Source organism: Canis lupus, chromosome 2 (genome assembly GCF_003254725.2).
Source record: "Canis lupus dingo isolate Sandy chromosome 2, ASM325472v2, whole genome shotgun sequence".
In the NCBI taxonomy this organism is placed as follows: domain Eukaryota; kingdom Metazoa; phylum Chordata; class Mammalia; order Carnivora; family Canidae; genus Canis; species Canis lupus.
In genome coordinates, this window is record NC_064244.1 from 60,170,721 (window position 1) to 60,187,144 (window position 16,424).

Here is a 16,424-nt window from a genome sequence, read left to right on the forward strand (position 1 = left end):
GGGAAATAAGGCCCAGCAGGGACCTTGCAGAGGGGCTGCCTCCAACTACTACCTTCTAAGCAAAGAAACCACAGGGTTGGAGAACAAGTGCTGTGCTGGCCTTTTGAACCAGAGGGCTGCATACGCAGTTAAAAATGAATAAATAGGGATCCCTGGGTGGCACAGCGGTTTGGCGCCTGCCTTTGGCCCAGGGCGTGATCCTGGAGACTTGGGATCGAATCCCACGTTGGGCTCCCGGTGCATGGAGCCTGCTTCTCCCTCTGCCTGTGTCTCTGCCTCTCTCTCTCTCTCTCTGTGACTATCATAAATAAAAAAAATATATATATATATAAATGAATAAATACCTACCTACATACATACACACACGCCTAAATGCCCATTTCTGCAAGCCCACGGGTGTGCGGGGAGCTGCTCCCATGTCACTCTCCAAGCTGGCCGGTGGGGGCCCCAGGGCGTGGGGTGTTAAAATGTTCAGCTGAGTCATGGGGAGGGCTTGGGAATAAAAAGCAACAGTCCTCTTGGCACAGTGTCCAGCCACCGGGGCTCTGGAATAAAGGATCTGCTGGCTTGGTCATGCAGAGAGATGAGCCCTGGTCCCACCTGTCACCCATCGCCCCGCGGGGGCAGCAGGCAGGAAGGGAGCCAGGAGATAGGGGGCCTGAGAAGGGGGTCCTTCCTCCACCCTGGGGGGCTGCGCGGACCGGGTTGGGAGCCGGGGCAAGCTCGGGCCAGCGTGCGGGGAAGGCCCGAGACCCTGGTAGACGTCAGGTCAGGTTCAGGGGCTGCTCGGTGCGGGCGCAGTCAAACGCACAGGTAAGTTCATCAGGCACCTGCTCTGAATTGATCGCGGGGCTCCGGGGATGAGGATGGGCGCCCCAGAGACATGAGGCCCCCCTCCCAGGTTCCCCACAGTCTCTTTCTTTGCTAATTCTCTCCACTTAATCTAAGTGTGCCTGTTACAGGCCTGTTGACTTCCAGCTTTGCTTTTCCGAGCCTCACCTCAATAAACAAACAAATAATAAAAATTAAAAAAAAAAAAATCACACCTCCCCGAGACTGGAGCCCCTTGCAAAGGCGCCAGCAGGAGAGGTGGCTCTCTATGGCCCACGTCAAACTGGCGAGAAATCAACCCTGGTGTTGAGAGACAGAGAAAGAGAGAGAGGGGGAGGGAGAGAGAGAGAGAGAGAGAGAGAGGAGAGAGAGGGAGAGAGAGGGAGAGAGAGGGAAAATGCTAATTGTGCCAGGGACGCTGACAGACTTGACAGTGTCTTCATTGAGAACTTGCCATCTGAAGTTCTCCCGGGCTCCTTCAGACACCGGAGGAGAGGCAGGAGGGAACCTGACAGGAAGTGAGGATTCGAGACTTCAAATACAAACATTATGAAAAACAAGCAACATCTGCAAACAGTAAGTACTTATTTATATTTTATGGAGTGTGTGCCTGGGATTCTGACAGGTTTTTAAACAGAGACCATATTAGGCCCATTCAGAGTGGAGAATGTCCCTTTTAAAAATGCATTACCCCGCTGCTCGGGCAGGTCGGCGGCTCCGCAGGCCTCAGGTGAGCCCTGACCCCGCCCGACCTGGTCTAACAAAACACACATGCGGGTTTGCAATGGGACCGTTTACGGCTCCCCTCTCAAGGTCAGCGCAGGTGGGCGCTGGAGGGTTAGTATTCAGCAGGCTTCTCCCTCAGCTGACAGAGCCGCTTTGAACTTTTCCCTTTTGAACAAATAGGACGGGAAACCGCAAAGAAACAAGTGCTGGGAATCATAGAAGAGAGTGCGCGCCGCAAATAAATAAATAAGCCGCAAATAAATAAATAAGTGGCCAGCCGTGTCCCCGGCAAATGAAAGGCACCACTCCTGGATTTCCAGTGTCTCCCTGCATTTGGGGCAGATGAGAAACTTTAAAATAAAAACAACAGAATAAACCGGCTCTCTTTTTCTTCCCCCACTCCGAAGGACGAACCCTTTATTTTTGACAACAAATAAGAAAGCAGTTGGCAGGTATGGTGTGCTGTGCACCATGAAATATTTAGTAAGGCGGTAAGGACTCCCCGGACAGCTTAAGAAAACCACGATTATATTCAGAGAGAAAGCCATGAACAAACAGAGGGGGGGAATACAAAGAAAGATAAAGGAAGGCCTTTCATCAGGACTTCCTGTCCAATAATGCAGCCAGGCTTGATCCATATGTTTTGAGAAAAATCAAAGTGTCACAACTATCCAAAATGTCAATAGCTCCGGTAAGGAATATTGTCTAACATTTTCTATTACACCGTTCAAGAATTTGCCTCCCAGCACAATTTGGAAGAAAACACTCTTTTATTTCAAAAACACTCAAAGAAAAGAAAGGAGTTGGGGGGGGGGGGAGAAGGAAGCGAAACAAGGCGCATTTCAGTGCCGCGTGTAATACAATAATGCTCTGGGCTCCCAAACCAGCCTGAAAGCCGATCCTCTGATGAAAGTGAGTTCTCCTCCACACCTCTCCTCTGTTCTGTCCTTTCTTTGCAGACACTCTCGCAAAGGCACTTCCTGGACAGTTGGATGTAACCGAGCAATCTCTGTGCAGCAGGAAACCAGAGAAGGTGGACTTTCAGCAGCCCTCATATTTGGATAATCCCGCATAATGATTTCAGGGCTTCGTCTGGAAAGCTCCACTGGCTCCCCTCCACGCTAGGCGCCTGGCCCTGCTGGTTGACCCCCGTTAAGGGAGGGGAGAGAGAGAGAGAGAGAGAGAGAGAGAGAGAGAGAGAGATCCTGGTGTGTAAACAAACAATTTATTGCTGCTTCTGCGAAATGTAAACAAAGTCCACACCCCTTGCCCCGGGATCAGTGGGCCTGGCCGAGTCTAGTTTGACAGCACAAGCGTCCTGCGCCTCCGAGTCGCCTCCTCAACATCCTGGAAACTCTAGAGGGAGAAATCCTGCACGAGTGGCTGCTGTCTGCGCCTCGTGGAATCTTAGAAACAGGCCTCCGACAATCAATATTACTGACAAATTAATCTCTGCGAATAAACTGTTGTTAGCTTCCAGGCTGTCCCGGTGCCCGACATAATTGTTTCAGTGAAGTTGAGGCCTGCGTGCCCGTTTGTTGGTATTTTTCCTGGTCGGCTACCTGTGGGTAGCCCTCCGACCGGCCCGAGGGCTTTGGTCTCATCAGATGAAATCCTCCAGCGGCCCTGGCCTTGCTGCTGTCCTTCCGTCTCTGCTAGGCCTTTTTCTCTGCTTCCCGACACATTCTGGCCAAATGCTGAGAAGATGCCCTTCACCCACCTCGCGGGAGAGACAGGGTGAGGGGGTGGGGCGGGCCGTAGTTGTCTACATTTCTGCCCAAACTCAGAACTTACCAGAAGCAGTTTGCAAGCACGAAGTGAGTCAGGCACTCCATGGCAGGGTTCCAAATTCTCCTTTAAAAAAAAAAAAAAAAAGATTTTATTTATTTATTTGACAGAGGCAGAGTATAAGCAGGAGGAGTGGCAGGCAGAGGGGAAGGGGAGAAGCAGACTCCCCACCGAGCAGGGAGTCAGACACAGGGCTCGGTCCCAGAGCCCTGGGATCATGACCGGAGTCAAAGGCAGACACCCAACCGACTGAGCCACCCAGCCGACTCCCCTATTTTTTTTTTCTTAAGGAATGGAAAGGGCACACGATACCTCTGTGACTTCAGGATTTCTAAGTGTGTGTGCAGTGGTGGTGGTGGGGGATTCCTATCCAGAGCTAAAATTCACCCAGTCTGCATCAGTATTAAACATTGGGATGCCCTGTATCACCTGCTACATAGCCCTTCTCCCCAGTCCCTCTGTGGCTTGTCACCCTGGCTTTCGCAGAACGCTCTACTTCCCTTAATTCAGCACCTAAAGGGTTAACGTCTGGCAGAGCAGAAGGAGCCTCCAGGACACCCCTGCCCAGGACCCATTGGTGAGGGCCGCTGCCCACTGTTGTGTGGTATCTTGGTATAACCCTGCCTCAGTTCCCCACATTCATTGCCAAGCCTGAGGTCATGCGGCCTTGCCCTTGGGGGAGTTCCTCAGGAGAGCTTTTCCTGAGCCCTCCCCTCCTTGGGACCCAGTTTCCCACGGACCTCAGTCTCCACCCAAGACATAGAGGGATGCTGTGGACACCCAGGAACAGCAGAGCAAACAGGCGAAACTCAAACGCCTCTTGCCCGAGCCACAAACAGTCAACAGCAGCAGAAATCAACAGTCACAAGGGTATAATTGTCATTAGTATGTAAATTCTAAAAGCTCAGTCAAAAATATCAATACCTCCCACTTAATTTATTACTATATAAAGATGGATGGTAGTGGAGCAGAGCATTGATTTTCAGAGCCCTTAAAAAAAAAAGGCGGGGAAGAAAATCGTCAAAGACAACTTAACACAAAATGCTGTGTCTCAAAATTAATCATCGCGCCTTTTTAAAACACACACGCACACTTACAAAAAAAAAAAAAAAACAACACTGTACCGACAGCGCGTGTGGTTCAATCTTCCTTGATTGGCTTTTCTGAAAATGAAGAAATGGAAGAGGCCATTTCTGCAAAGAGCCCTCTCAGAATGGATTAGATGTAAAGACGGGTTAGCATTTTTACTGTATCGACAGCCGACCATTAGGCCCGCGCGCTCCAGCCCCGCCGCCCAGAGCAAATCGAACAGGACAGAACAGAAGGGTTGCGGGCCGGGCGGGGGCAGGACGACCGCGGCTGCTCCTGCGGCCCAGGCTGTCACGCTCCCGCTCCCGCCGCCTGTAATTACGCCACCGCCTTCCTATTTACCAGAAAGTGTTCCTAGGAATAGTCATGACCGCTAAATAAAGAAATAAATTCATCATCAGCTTTAAAACTGTGCCGAGGAGCCCCGAACCCCGGGGACTGTGCCTGTGTCTGAAATGATGCCGAGATCAGAGCAGAGTCGTCCCCTGTGCTGGGGACGGATGGGTCACTTCTCTGCCTCTGACATTTTGAGATGTTTGCATTTATACGGAGGGGGAAGGGGGGGCGGGGAGGGAAGGAGAAGAGGGAGAGAAGACAATAAAGATGTTGAGGCGGGAGATTTTGGAAGTGGATCCCCAGGCCGCTGGTTTTGTCCTGTCCTTTCGGCAGCGGGACTCTGCACTGGGAACCTTCTCCTGACGACAGCGACCGAAGCCTTCTCTCAGCCCGGCCGGCCGGCGTCGTGTCTCTAAGTCTCCCGGAGAGATTTCCAGGAGAACAGGCGAGCCCACGGCTTAGGGTACTAAGGATGTTGTCTGTCTCCTATTTCCCGAATGCCCAGGACCGTCTCTCACGCTCCTCAACGAACCCTGCAAACTACAGATTATTATCTTGGGCTTTATTACGGCATCTGCAAAAACTTCTTTTTTTTTTCATAGGGTTGCTCCACTAATAATCAGGCTACGAGCCAAGGGCAGTGCCTCACATTGCTCAGCCTCGAATTGGGCACCTTGTTGAGGAGCATTTTATCCGAGGGAACCCCAGTCCCCGATACAGGCTGTTTATCAGGGTCCATGCTACCAGGCTGATATTTCTAATTTATCGAGATGCTTCAGAGGTATTCAGCAGGAATCCAGTTCTCCTCCTCACTCCGCTTGTGAAGTGGAACTGCGGTTTGAAAGGAACATCAACTTGCTAGCTGTCTTCCTGCTGTAATTGGGTTTAATTCATTATCTTTCATTTCAATAAAATCACAGAAAAACACAGGGATATAAATGTGTAGGCTAATTGCTTATGGAAATTCCGGGGCCGTACTTGGTATAAATTTACCTCTTGCACCAGGAAGACACAGTTGTGTCATTATCGTGGAATTTTACAACAATATGTAATTATAGAGAGAAGCAGGTGTAATTAGCAAGTCTTCCCACAAAGCAGGTAGCATTCTTGGTTAAATATTTACAGCTGCGCCAACAGCCAGTAATAATGAGAGTTTTCTCAGACGCACGTTACAGAGCATCCAACAAATATTATGAAAAGTGGTCATTATCAGCCCGGCAAGCACTGCTTTGCCTTCTCGTTTGCCAGAAATGCTTCTGTGTGGTTGCTGGACGGGAATCCGGGCTGGGTCGGCTGCGCGGTTTCAATGGTGATGAAGACAAGTAACTAAGATCTCTTCCCTTGTTGCTGCCGAGAGGAGCAATTAAAGCTGCATATTTAGAGATGACATCAGCCAGGAGTCCTGCACAGAGAGAGAATGCCTGGCTCTTCTCCCCTTCCTTCTTCCCTCGTCCCCTTTTCTGTCCAAAGCAAACCCACGGGAAACTGCAAAGGTGCAAAGAGTCTGCAGGCTTGCACACTCCAAACCGCTGGCCAGGGGTCAGGCTGACCTGCAGCTGGGGCACAAAATAAAATCAACGCCACCCACCCTGCGCAAACACCCTCTGTGGCTCTTTATTAGCAAATGATACGAACTTTGACCCAACCCAAACAACCTTTAATATTTTCCCCCCAAATATTTAAAAAAAAATTCATTCTGGGGCTCGAGAGGAGTCAGGGAGTCTGCGAGCCGTAATTTGACATCTGAATTATTCTGAGGCTAATATGGAAAGCTATTCACAAGCTTATTTGGAGACGTGTCAATCAAGATAGCACTTGTGCAGGGAAGATGGACCCGGGCTTAGGACTGCAGATAGCTTTCAGGGAACCACAAAATAAAAGGAAGCCAAGCTCTGATGATTATGTTACGTCTTCATTCTTGACGATGACATGGTTTTTTTCTTCTTCTTTTTTTTTTTTTTTTCTTGGTAGAGAGTACAAACGTAGGAGAGCAGTGTCCCCGGGATGTGCCTTTCTCCACACCTGTAAAAACATTTTAACGTTTATTAATGATGATAACCATAAACAACAAACATGGTGTCGGAACTCGCCTCTGTTAATTTCAAGGCGCTGATTAAGATTTTAAGCAACGCTTCTAAATTAGACTGTCAGGCTGCTGTCTCCGACGCAGGGTTGTTTGAGCAAGCAGCCTTTCTGAGTTGATTGTGAGCCGGGCTAGCAACGTTCAATGTTCTTTCATTCATTTTCCATGAGATGGGGGTGATTCAATTAGCCCTGATTGTCCATGAGATGTGGCCCAAAATAAAACGGCTGGGCTCTGACATCCTCCTCCCGAGGTATTTCCCAGCTGACAAGTAACAATGTTAATTACCCATTGTTATGATCTGAAAGACACCAGAATTTTAATTATGTAAATTTGAAGCCATTTTGTTCATAAGACCAAAAAAATAAGCAGACAGTGTTTTTCATAGAGGGAACTGTAATCCCTGTTTGGAATCTCCACAAACTTAGCTGCAGTGTGTGTGTGATGTGTCAGAGAAGAGTCCACTCCATCCATGCCTGAGCACCTGGGGATGACTTCTTCCTCTAGAGACAAAGAATAGGGCATTGTCTTTGACATTCTGTTTCTCCTGGCATCATTCTTGGGAGGCTCTGACAGCCCGTTTGTGGGGCCATGTCTGCTAACATAGAGGGTGTCTATAATGGATGGCTTTGCAAAACGTAGGAAACCCTTCCAATCTCAATACCTGTGAGGCCCCGACCATTGCCCAACAGAAATTACACCAGACACCTTCAACAGGTCCCCCCCCTCCCCGGGTACGTTGGAAACATTTTTTTTTTTTTTTTGCTAACCACCAAAACCCCAGTTAGAAAAATTCTGCTGGCTGGAAAAAAAATAGAATCATAGTCTCTTTGGAGCAATGGAGAATTCAGGAACCTTCTCAGTTCCCCAGAAAACACTTTATTCCAGAATGATGTGCTCCATGACTGTTGCCTTCCTCGAATCATCATACCCTGCATCCCTAGGAATCTATCAAATGTCCAGGAGGTATGTGGTACCCAAGAAAAACATGTTGGGTATTCCTGGTGGTCAAGCTGTACCTGATGTCAAGCTGAGACACTCCAATCTTCCCGGGGTTACGTGGTGGTATATCTCTGTGCCTTGGGAAAACTAATGGGGTAGAGAGAAATCATGTAACTCATCTAGAAAAGAATATAAAATTTTATTATTATATTAAAATGAACAGTGATAAATTATGGACTAGAATTTAAATTTATTGATTTTTAAAGATGAACAGGAGACATTTGAACATTTGAAAGAAAATGTTTCCCTGGAGTCGATTGCCTAACTCATGTCCCCATCACACCCTGAACCCTGAGAGGCTGAGTAAAGGGTGGTCCGAGTTTAACCCCCTCTGCTGGGTAATATCAGTGAGAGAGTTTGGAAGGTCTGGTATGTCTTGGCCCTCAAAGAGATTCCAATCTGGAGCCTTTTCCTCTGCTTCCTGGTGTGATTAAAAAGATGAACCAAACCGTGTCCCAGAGGACCTGGTCCTACCAATGGCATACTCTTTAATACAAAGGACCAGAATGAGAAGAGAAAGCTGGGGAGAGCAGGGGTAGGGAGGGAAGGGGTAGGAGAAGGTGTACTTCACTAAAAGGTGCTTTTCACATCAAGAGCCTGGAATACAAGTAGCTGGACTTAAAAAATATATATATTTTATTTATTTATTCACAAGAGACACAGAGACAGAGACAGAGGCAGAGGGAGAAGCAGGCTTCTCGCAGGGAGCCTGATATGGGACTCGATTCCAGGACCCTGGGATCAAGACCTGAGCCGAAGGCAGATGCTCAACACTGAGCCACCCAGGTGCCCCATAGCTGGACTTTATCTGCAAGGTAAGGAAACAGAGACCTCACCCTAAAACTTATCCTGCTTTCAGTAGGATTTTGGCAGAGTAGACTAGATAAAAACCTAAGAATAGCTTATAAGCAAGCTGGCCACAAGATGATAAAGGAAAGGAAGTAAAGTAACTGCCACTAATTGAGCACTTATTAGGTGCCAATTTATTATCTTCTCAGTCGTGGTCACACGCCCATTTTCCAGAGTGAGAAACCAAGGCTTGGGGAGACTGAGCCTCTTGCCCAAGGGACATACCCAACAAGTGATGGAGCCTGTGATCTCCACTGGCCACACTGCAATACTGTATTCCGGGTGCTTGAAATTTGGGGTGTCCGTAGATCTGGCTTGGGGAAGAAGAATCAAAATGGAAAAGGTCTCAACTAGAAAGATACAATGTAACTATTCCCGGGGGGTGACTTCACAGCCTCCTACCTGGGCCGGCTGTGCCTGTTGCCCTGTCTCCCTTCTCAGCTGCTGAGAAGCTCCCACCTCACGGATCCCTCCTTCCTCATCTACTCGCTCTTCCTGAAATGTCAGACTTCCTCCAGGTTCCATCCAAGACTGTCTCCTCTTCTCCCTCTGCCTCGTCTCTTTCTCCACCTCAGCGCTGCTGAGGGCATTCCAGGCTGGGTAGGCTTTGCTGTGGGGGCCCGTCCTCTGCATTGCAGGATGTTAAGCAGCATCCTTGGCTTCGACCCCCTAGACGTGGGCAGTAGTCCCCAGGCCCCCGGATTGTGACGACGGAGAATGTATTCCAGCCGTTGCCAAATGGCCCTTGGGGGCAAAGTCGCCCCTGGTTGTGAACCACTGCTCTAGATGATTTTACCCATTTCTATGTGTTTAATTACCAACCAGGCATTCAGAGCCTGACCATCTCCCAGAGGGGCTTGTCCAGTCCAGCCCTCTCTCCCAAGCCTGGACTTACTTACTGTCACTTAAAATCAGACCTCGTCTAGCAAGCGCCACCAGCTCCACATACTCCAGACTGAACCTGTCATCTCCCCCGCTGATGCCCAAAGCTTCCCCTCCTTTAGGTTTCCCATCTCAGAAACAGCATCAGAAAACTGGGAGTCACCCCTTATCTGCACCTCTCACCCCGTGCGCCCACAGGTGCACCTGCGCACATCCATGCCCCCAATCCATTACTATGTCCTGCTGGTTCTGGCTTCTAACCCACCACTTCCCATTTCCAGTGCCATCACCACCCCCCCTTCAAAACACCAGCATCTCCTGCTAGAACAGGTGCGCTAGGCAATGGGCTGTCCTCCTCGGCCCTGCCCTCCCAGTCCACGTGTACACATCATCCACCAGGGACTATTTGTAAAGATCTGATTGTGGTCACTGCTCCACTTCCTTATGACCCTTGGGTGGTTTCCCGTTGCTCTCAGAAGGAAGCCCAAATGCCCAGCATGGCTGCAGGCTGGCCTTGCCCACCCTGCCAGACTCACCACAAGCCACTCTCCTGGGACTTAGGGCAATTGAGCAGGTGTCCAGCCAGCCAGCCAGGAACATGGCTGAAGTCCAGCCCCACCAGCATCACCACCAGTTAACTGACCCCCATTCATCCTTGAGGACACCACCTAATTTACCCTGACTTGTGTCCCTCAGCCATGCTCCCTGGGTGTCAGGATCCTCCCCGCCTCCCTTACCACCACTGTCACTTATTGAATTGTGGATCTCCTCCAGGCACTGAGCTCTGTGAGGACTAAGACCATGATTGCTTCCTACACGTCATCTACACCTCCATGAGCTGTTCAGTACTATAGCCACGGTGCCTACTGGGCAAGTGTGACACAAGAATAAACACTGGATTTCAAAGATGTAGAACAACCAAAAAATAATGTAAAATGTTCCTGGATATTTCAGTTATATTGGGTTAAATGATTTATTAAGTATAGCACCTGCTCTGTTTACCTTTTAAAAGGTGGCTACTAGGGGCATCTGGGTGGCTCGGTTGGTTAAGTGTTTGTCTTCAGCTCAGGTCATGATCCCAGGGTCCTGGGATCGAGCCTCTCTTTTGGTTCCCTGCTCAGTGGGAAGTCTGCTTCTCCCTCTCCCTCTGCTCCTGCCCCCAATCGTGTGCCCTCTCTGTCTTTTGGTCTCTCTCAATTAAATAAATAAATAACATTTTTAAAAATAAATAAATAAAATGTGGCTACTAGAAAATTTAAAACTACTCATGTGGCCCACATTATGTTTCTGCTGAACAGTATTGGTCTAGACTCAGTGTAATGTCTGGTATGTAATAGCGGTTTGTTTTTAATATACATTAATAAATAGAATGAGCAATCCCATCATCCACATTAATGATCTAAAATCCAAATCAGATCTTGTTGCTTTGTTACTTAAAATCCTTCCGGAGCTTCAGGAAGGAATTCAAGCTCCTCCCCATGGCGGGCAAGGTCCTTCCAGACCCCTGGATCCTGACGGGGACTCGAGCCTGAAGTCTTTGCAGGTGCTATTCCTTCTGCCTGGGTCCACCCTTCCATGCCTCCTCTGCCCAGCTGTTTCGGACCTCTCTTTAAGTCCCTCTCTGGAAAGTCCTCCTGAGTCCCATGGGACGGTGTAGGGAGCCCCACTGTATTGGAAGTCATTCATTCAGTCAGCCATTCATTTGCTTACTCCATTAGCTCCTGGGGGTGCAACAGGGAGCCAAGTCAGAGATGCTGTCTGTCTTCAGGGAGCCTACAGACCTGCTGCTCTCTCACCAGAGTCTGGGTTCCTGACAAGCACCACATCTTCCATCTCTGAAGCCTGGGGTACAGAACATGCTCTGTAAGTGTGGTTATAGATAACACAATATTGTCTACCCCAATGCCACGGGTCTCACGCTAACGCACTCGCCAGTGGGTGTGTTCCCACACCAGCCTCAGCCTGGGGTGTGGGCCTCACCTTCTCCCTTCCTGACTATCCCTGGGGGGATGGGCTGGCTCAGCCATGCAGTTACCAGTTAGGCCAGGCATTTGCTCAGGGATTACTGGGCCCCTTCCAGAAGAGGATTACCTTGTGTCCAAACCCACTGGGCGTGGGAACAGCCTTCCAAATATTTGCTGAGAGTTTCTGACCTTTACCTTCTGTCCCACGGCCCCCCAGGGCTGGGATGTGAGCGATGCTACAGCAGGTGATTGGCAGCTCAGAGCTCCTCCCCTCTCCCTTCCTCCCTCCACCCCCAGAGGAGCCTCTGGTATTCAGTCCCAGCCTGGCTGGAAGGGCAGTGCCTCTGCTTAGTCACTCTTAATATTACACAGGGAATGCACGATGCTCTCCGTGTTGACTCTGCTAAGACCATTAATGCCCTTGGTGGCATCACTTTAATTTGCACTCTTGAAGGAAGGCAAACTGCTGTCCTTGGAGCCTGGGAGGATATTGCTTATATTAAAGATGAAGACGGAGTGGGGAAACCAGCTCTGACCCTCAGCAGTGGATAGGAGGATGTTGAGGGAGGGCCTGTGGCTTCTGGAAATTCAAATCCTGCCACCCCCACCCCTGGATGAGCCACTTCACCAGTCCAAAAGATATTGCCAGAGGTTCTCAGCAATGTTGGGGTTCTCCCTGCAGGCGAAGCCCAGGGGACTGAGCATCAAGGTCATTGCTGATCAAGGGGCAAGAACAGAAGAGGAAGAGCCTGGGCAGACACGCCCTCCCATCCAGGCTGCTGATGAGGGCAGGGGTAGAGCAGAAAAGGAGAGAGCCTGCCCTGCTGTGGAGGGACTTCCAGGAAGAAGATACTAGAGCTCCTGAAAGCAGCCATAGGAGCCATGGTGTGCTGGGAGCAGGGTTGCCCAATAAAATATAGGATGCCCAGTTAAATTTGGATTTCAGAAAAATCCTCGTTTCTTTAACAACTTTATTGAGTCGTCTTTGATACATAAAAATTGTATATATTTAAGATATGCAACTTGATGTTTTGATAGATGTATATACTGTGAAAAGAGCATCACAATCAAGCTGTCGCTTCTGCGTTACCATGGGCGGGTGTGTGCCGAGATTTAAATCAAAATCTACCCTCTTCGTAAATTGCAAGTATACAATATAGCGTTGTCGACCATCGTTACCATGCTGTACTTGAGGCCCCTAGAACCCACTCGTCTTGCACTACTGGAGCTCTGTACCCTTCGGCCCAAAGAAAATGTGGTATATGTTTATAATGGAATATTATTTGGCCTTTAAAAATTAAGAACAACCCTGCCATTTGCAACAACACAGGTGAACCCGGAGGACATTCTGCTGAGGGAAATAAGCCTGATGCAGAAAGACAAATATTGCATGATCTCACTTATATGTGGAACTTAAAATCGTAAAACTCATAGAATGGTGGTTGCCAGGAATGGGGGGAAGGGGTCGGAAGGGAAAATGAGGAGGTATTGATCGCAGGACACAGGAGTTTTTTATTATGGTAAAATACAGGAAACATAAAAATTACCATTTTAACCATGTTCCAGTGTCTATATATGACCCAGTGGCGTTATTGTGCCACCATCACCACCTTTTAGTTTCAGAACTTTGTCATTTTCCCAAACAGTAACCCATGAAACACTCACTCCAGGGGCCCCTGCCCCTTGGTTCCCCTATTCCAGACCTTTTGCATGAATGGAGTCATACAGCATGTGGTCTTTTGCGTCTGGCTCCTTATTACCTGGCATAATATTTTCGAGTCTCAGCCAGCCTGTAGCATGAGCCGGTCGTCGTTCGTTGTACGGAGAGATCACGTTTTCCTTGCCCATCACTCACCGATGGACACGTGAGTTGTTTTTACCTCGTGGCTCCTGTGAATGGAGCTGCTAGGAGCATTCGTGTAGAGGTTTTGATCGCACACCTGCTTCCGATAGTTCGGAGTCTATACCTCCGAAGTATGATAATGGGGAATTGCTGGGTCACATGTTGAGGAGCTGCCAGCAGCTCCTACTGGGTTGGCATCACTTGACATTCCCACCAGCCACGTCTCAGCGTACCAACAACTCCGTGGGATATAGCCGGATAGAGAGAGGGCTAAAGGGACAAATGCAGAACACACAGGGCAGAAAGTGAAGTCGGTGTGATTTGCTGCTGGCTGACTACGGGGAGCGGAAGACAAAGAAGTGTCAGGATGATGCCTGGGTTTCGGGGGGAGAGTGGTAGCTCTCACTGGGGTGGACATACCAAAGAGGACCCGGGTGCGTGGGTGGGGGGTCGAGCAGGGGCTCAGCTGGGGACACGTTCACATTCTCAGAGTGCCCACCCTGTTCCAAACCCTGTTTCCCAAGGCTTGCCTCCATGAGCGTATTCAATCCTCACCTAACCTTCCAAGGGGAGCTCACAGAGGGTTGGTAACTTTGCTGAGGTCACAGAGCTGGAGAAGTGGAGTGGCCCAGACTTGAGGACAGGTATCTCAGACACAAGGGCTGTGATGCCACGCTGCCCTCTCAGCAACCATGCCTCGTAGGAAACCCTGATGTGTCTACACCCCAGATGGGTGTTCTGTGCAATTATCGTGTACCCTAAGCGAGACATTTGTTTTTGTTGTTTATACACTCCTGAATTATCTCAAGATTTATGAAAACAAAAAATGTGTTTTATTTTTATAATTAGAAAGAGGATAGACCTTAAAAAAAAAAAAATCCAGCCAAACAGATGAAGTTGCAGGGAAGGCCAGAGGCCAACGGGCTTCTGTGGGATGAAAGACCTCCAAATAGGTGTCCTCGGCCTAGAAAAAGAAAGTCTAAGGACAGACAGGATCAAAGACCGAGACATTCAAAAACATGTGGCTGGGTGAATACCAAGTACCCTGGCTCCCCAGGACCACTGGAGGGGCTGGGCTCCCCTCGAGGCCGGGAAGAGGCTGTGTGCAGGCACATACAGGCAAGCACTACCCACATACGAGGGCCCGGCAGTTTTGCCACATTCCCCCCAAAACTATGTGTCTCTGCTACACTATAAAGGGGGAGATTGTAAATGGAGCCGTGGTTCTGAGGTAACTCCAGGGGTACCTGCGAAGTACAAGCTGGTGTGTCCTGCTTCCCGACCCGGCAGGTGGGGCCTCTGCTGACGGAGGGGCCCAGGCTCTTGCGGTGGCCCCACAGCGGGGTGAGGAATGCTTCGCAGACAACCCCCCATCGCAGCAGCCCCCCACTCTTCAGCTTGTGCAGCTGACAGTTCCTCAGGGTGGCATAAAGTGCCGCCAGACCCAGCTTCACCTCCCGGCACCTCACCCCCACCCCGAGGCTGGCTTCCCTGAGCCCCCTTAGAGAGACGGTCCCCCCCTCCCACCCGGAGAAGGCGACAGGTCTCGCACGGGAGAGAGCACCAAGCTGAGTTCTCTGAGAAAAGACTGGTCCAAAGCAGAAAAAACAAAAAAACAAAAAACAAACAAAACCCTTCCCTTCACAAGATAACAGATAGACCACCAGGGCTCCCTGAGTCCAGAGTGGTGGTGGCCAAAAATATATATAAACGGGCACAAGGAGAATGTGGGCATAATTCCAAGCGTCAGAGGCATGAGGGCTTCCAGTGAATCTGGCTCTGCCCACCCTGGAAGTCGCCTCAGAGCTGCCACCTCGCCCTTGGCACACCCTCGGGTTACTGGACGTTAGCCCTGAGTCTACGGGATCCTCTCCTTCAAATAACTTCAAGGATCAAGGAAGTCCTCGCATCCCCAAGCCTAGCACTTGACACCGCAAACGTTTATCATCCCAGGTCGGGAATCCTGGCTCGGCCTAGCCGGGTCCTCTGGTTTGGCATCGCTCACAGGGAGGAGCCCCCGTCGGGTGTCAGCCAGCGCTGTGGTCCCATCTCGAGGTTCAAGGGGAGGAGCCACCTCCAGGATCCCGGGTCCTCCTGAGCGGTGGCCACGTCGTTCTCTCCAGAGGGCAGCTCACAGCAAAGCTGGTTTCCCTCAGAGGGGGCCAAGGTTCCTGAGGCATCTTACTGGTGACGTCCAGAAGGCTACTGGGTAGGCGGGTCTGGAGTCTGCGGGAAGGGTCTGGGCAGGAGATGCAGTTGGTGAGTCACCAGCAAGTAGACGGTATTTATGTATTTATGTATTTATTTTAAAGATTGTATTTATTTATTCATGAGAGACACAGAGAGAGGCAGAGACACAGGCAGAGGGGGAAGCAGGAGCCCGATGCGGGACTCGATCCCGGGACCTCGGGGCCACGCCCTGAGCCGAAGGCAGCCGCTCACCCGCTGAGGCTCCAGGCATCCCCATGAGGGGACCGTATTTAAAGCCACGGGAGGGGATCCCTGGGTGGCGCAGCGGTTTGGCGCCTGCCTTTGGCCCAGGGCGCGATCCTGGAGACCCGGGATCGAATCCCACGTCGGGCTCCCTGTGCATGGAGCCTGCTTCTCTCTCTGCCTCTCTCTCTCTCTGTATGACTATCATAAATAAATAAAAAAATTTAAAAAAATAAAAATAAAGCCACGGGAAAGCGTTGGCTCGCCCAGGGAGGGAGGCGGCTAGAGACGTCGGTGCGCTCGAGGCTCCTGTGATGTGGTTCTCCGCAGGCGCTGGCAGGGCGGCTGGCGGCTGGCCCGAGCTGTCAGCCTCTTCATGAGCAGCATCTGTTGAGGACACCCTACGCTCCACGGCCTCGCCAGAGTGGCTGGTATCCGAGGGGGTGGAAGGGCCCAGTACCATCATCCCAACGCAGAGCTAGTCTGAGGGGTCATCCCAGCCTCACGGCTCTGGGGTGGAGTCGGGGGCAGGCGGGAGGAGGCCTCCCTTGATACTGCACCACAGCCCGCCCCTCCACCCAGCACTGCCTTGCCCTGC

At 50.3% G+C, this 16,424-nt stretch overlaps 1 protein-coding gene and 2 long non-coding RNA genes across 7 annotated transcripts in view; 2 read left to right on the plus strand and 1 right to left on the minus strand.

Annotated features, from left to right (window-relative positions):
• The first annotated feature begins 509 nt into the window (after positions 1-509).
• LOC112660526 (uncharacterized) lies at positions 510-3,036 on the plus strand. 2 transcript variants are annotated; one of them, XR_004813954.2, is made up of 3 exons: positions 510-813; positions 1,257-1,407; positions 2,517-3,036. It is a non-coding gene; the product is annotated as an uncharacterized LOC112660526 (long non-coding RNA). The 2 variants fall into 2 exon arrangements; XR_003137008.3 differs by lacking the exon at positions 510-813 and having other exon boundaries at positions 1,100-1,407.
• The window catches only part of FTO (FTO alpha-ketoglutarate dependent dioxygenase), a 427,826-nt gene continuing 413,710 nt past the window's right edge, over positions 2,309-16,424 (minus strand). The window contains exons 9-10 of one of the 2 annotated variants that reach the window (XM_035713646.2): positions 3,352-3,411; positions 2,309-2,692 (exon numbers count right to left, since the gene is read on the minus strand). In XM_035713646.2, the coding sequence (XP_035569539.1) occupies positions 2,638-2,692; positions 3,352-3,411 (115 nt within the window). In that variant the 3' untranslated portion in view covers positions 2,309-2,637. Of the gene's footprint in view, positions 2,696-3,351; positions 3,412-16,424 lie in introns of both variants that reach the window. The other variant, XM_035713645.2, reaches the window with a different exon arrangement.
• LOC112660496 (uncharacterized) lies at positions 7,354-13,075 on the plus strand. Of its 3 annotated transcripts, none has more exons than XR_007407460.1 (4): positions 7,354-7,819; positions 8,513-8,670; positions 11,305-11,449; positions 12,233-12,469. It is a non-coding gene; the product is annotated as an uncharacterized LOC112660496 (long non-coding RNA). The 3 variants fall into 3 exon arrangements; XR_007407459.1 differs by lacking the exon at positions 12,233-12,469 and adding an exon at positions 12,589-13,075 and having other exon boundaries at positions 7,365-7,819; XR_003136975.3 differs by lacking the exon at positions 12,233-12,469 and adding an exon at positions 12,589-13,075 and having other exon boundaries at positions 7,385-7,819; positions 8,587-8,670.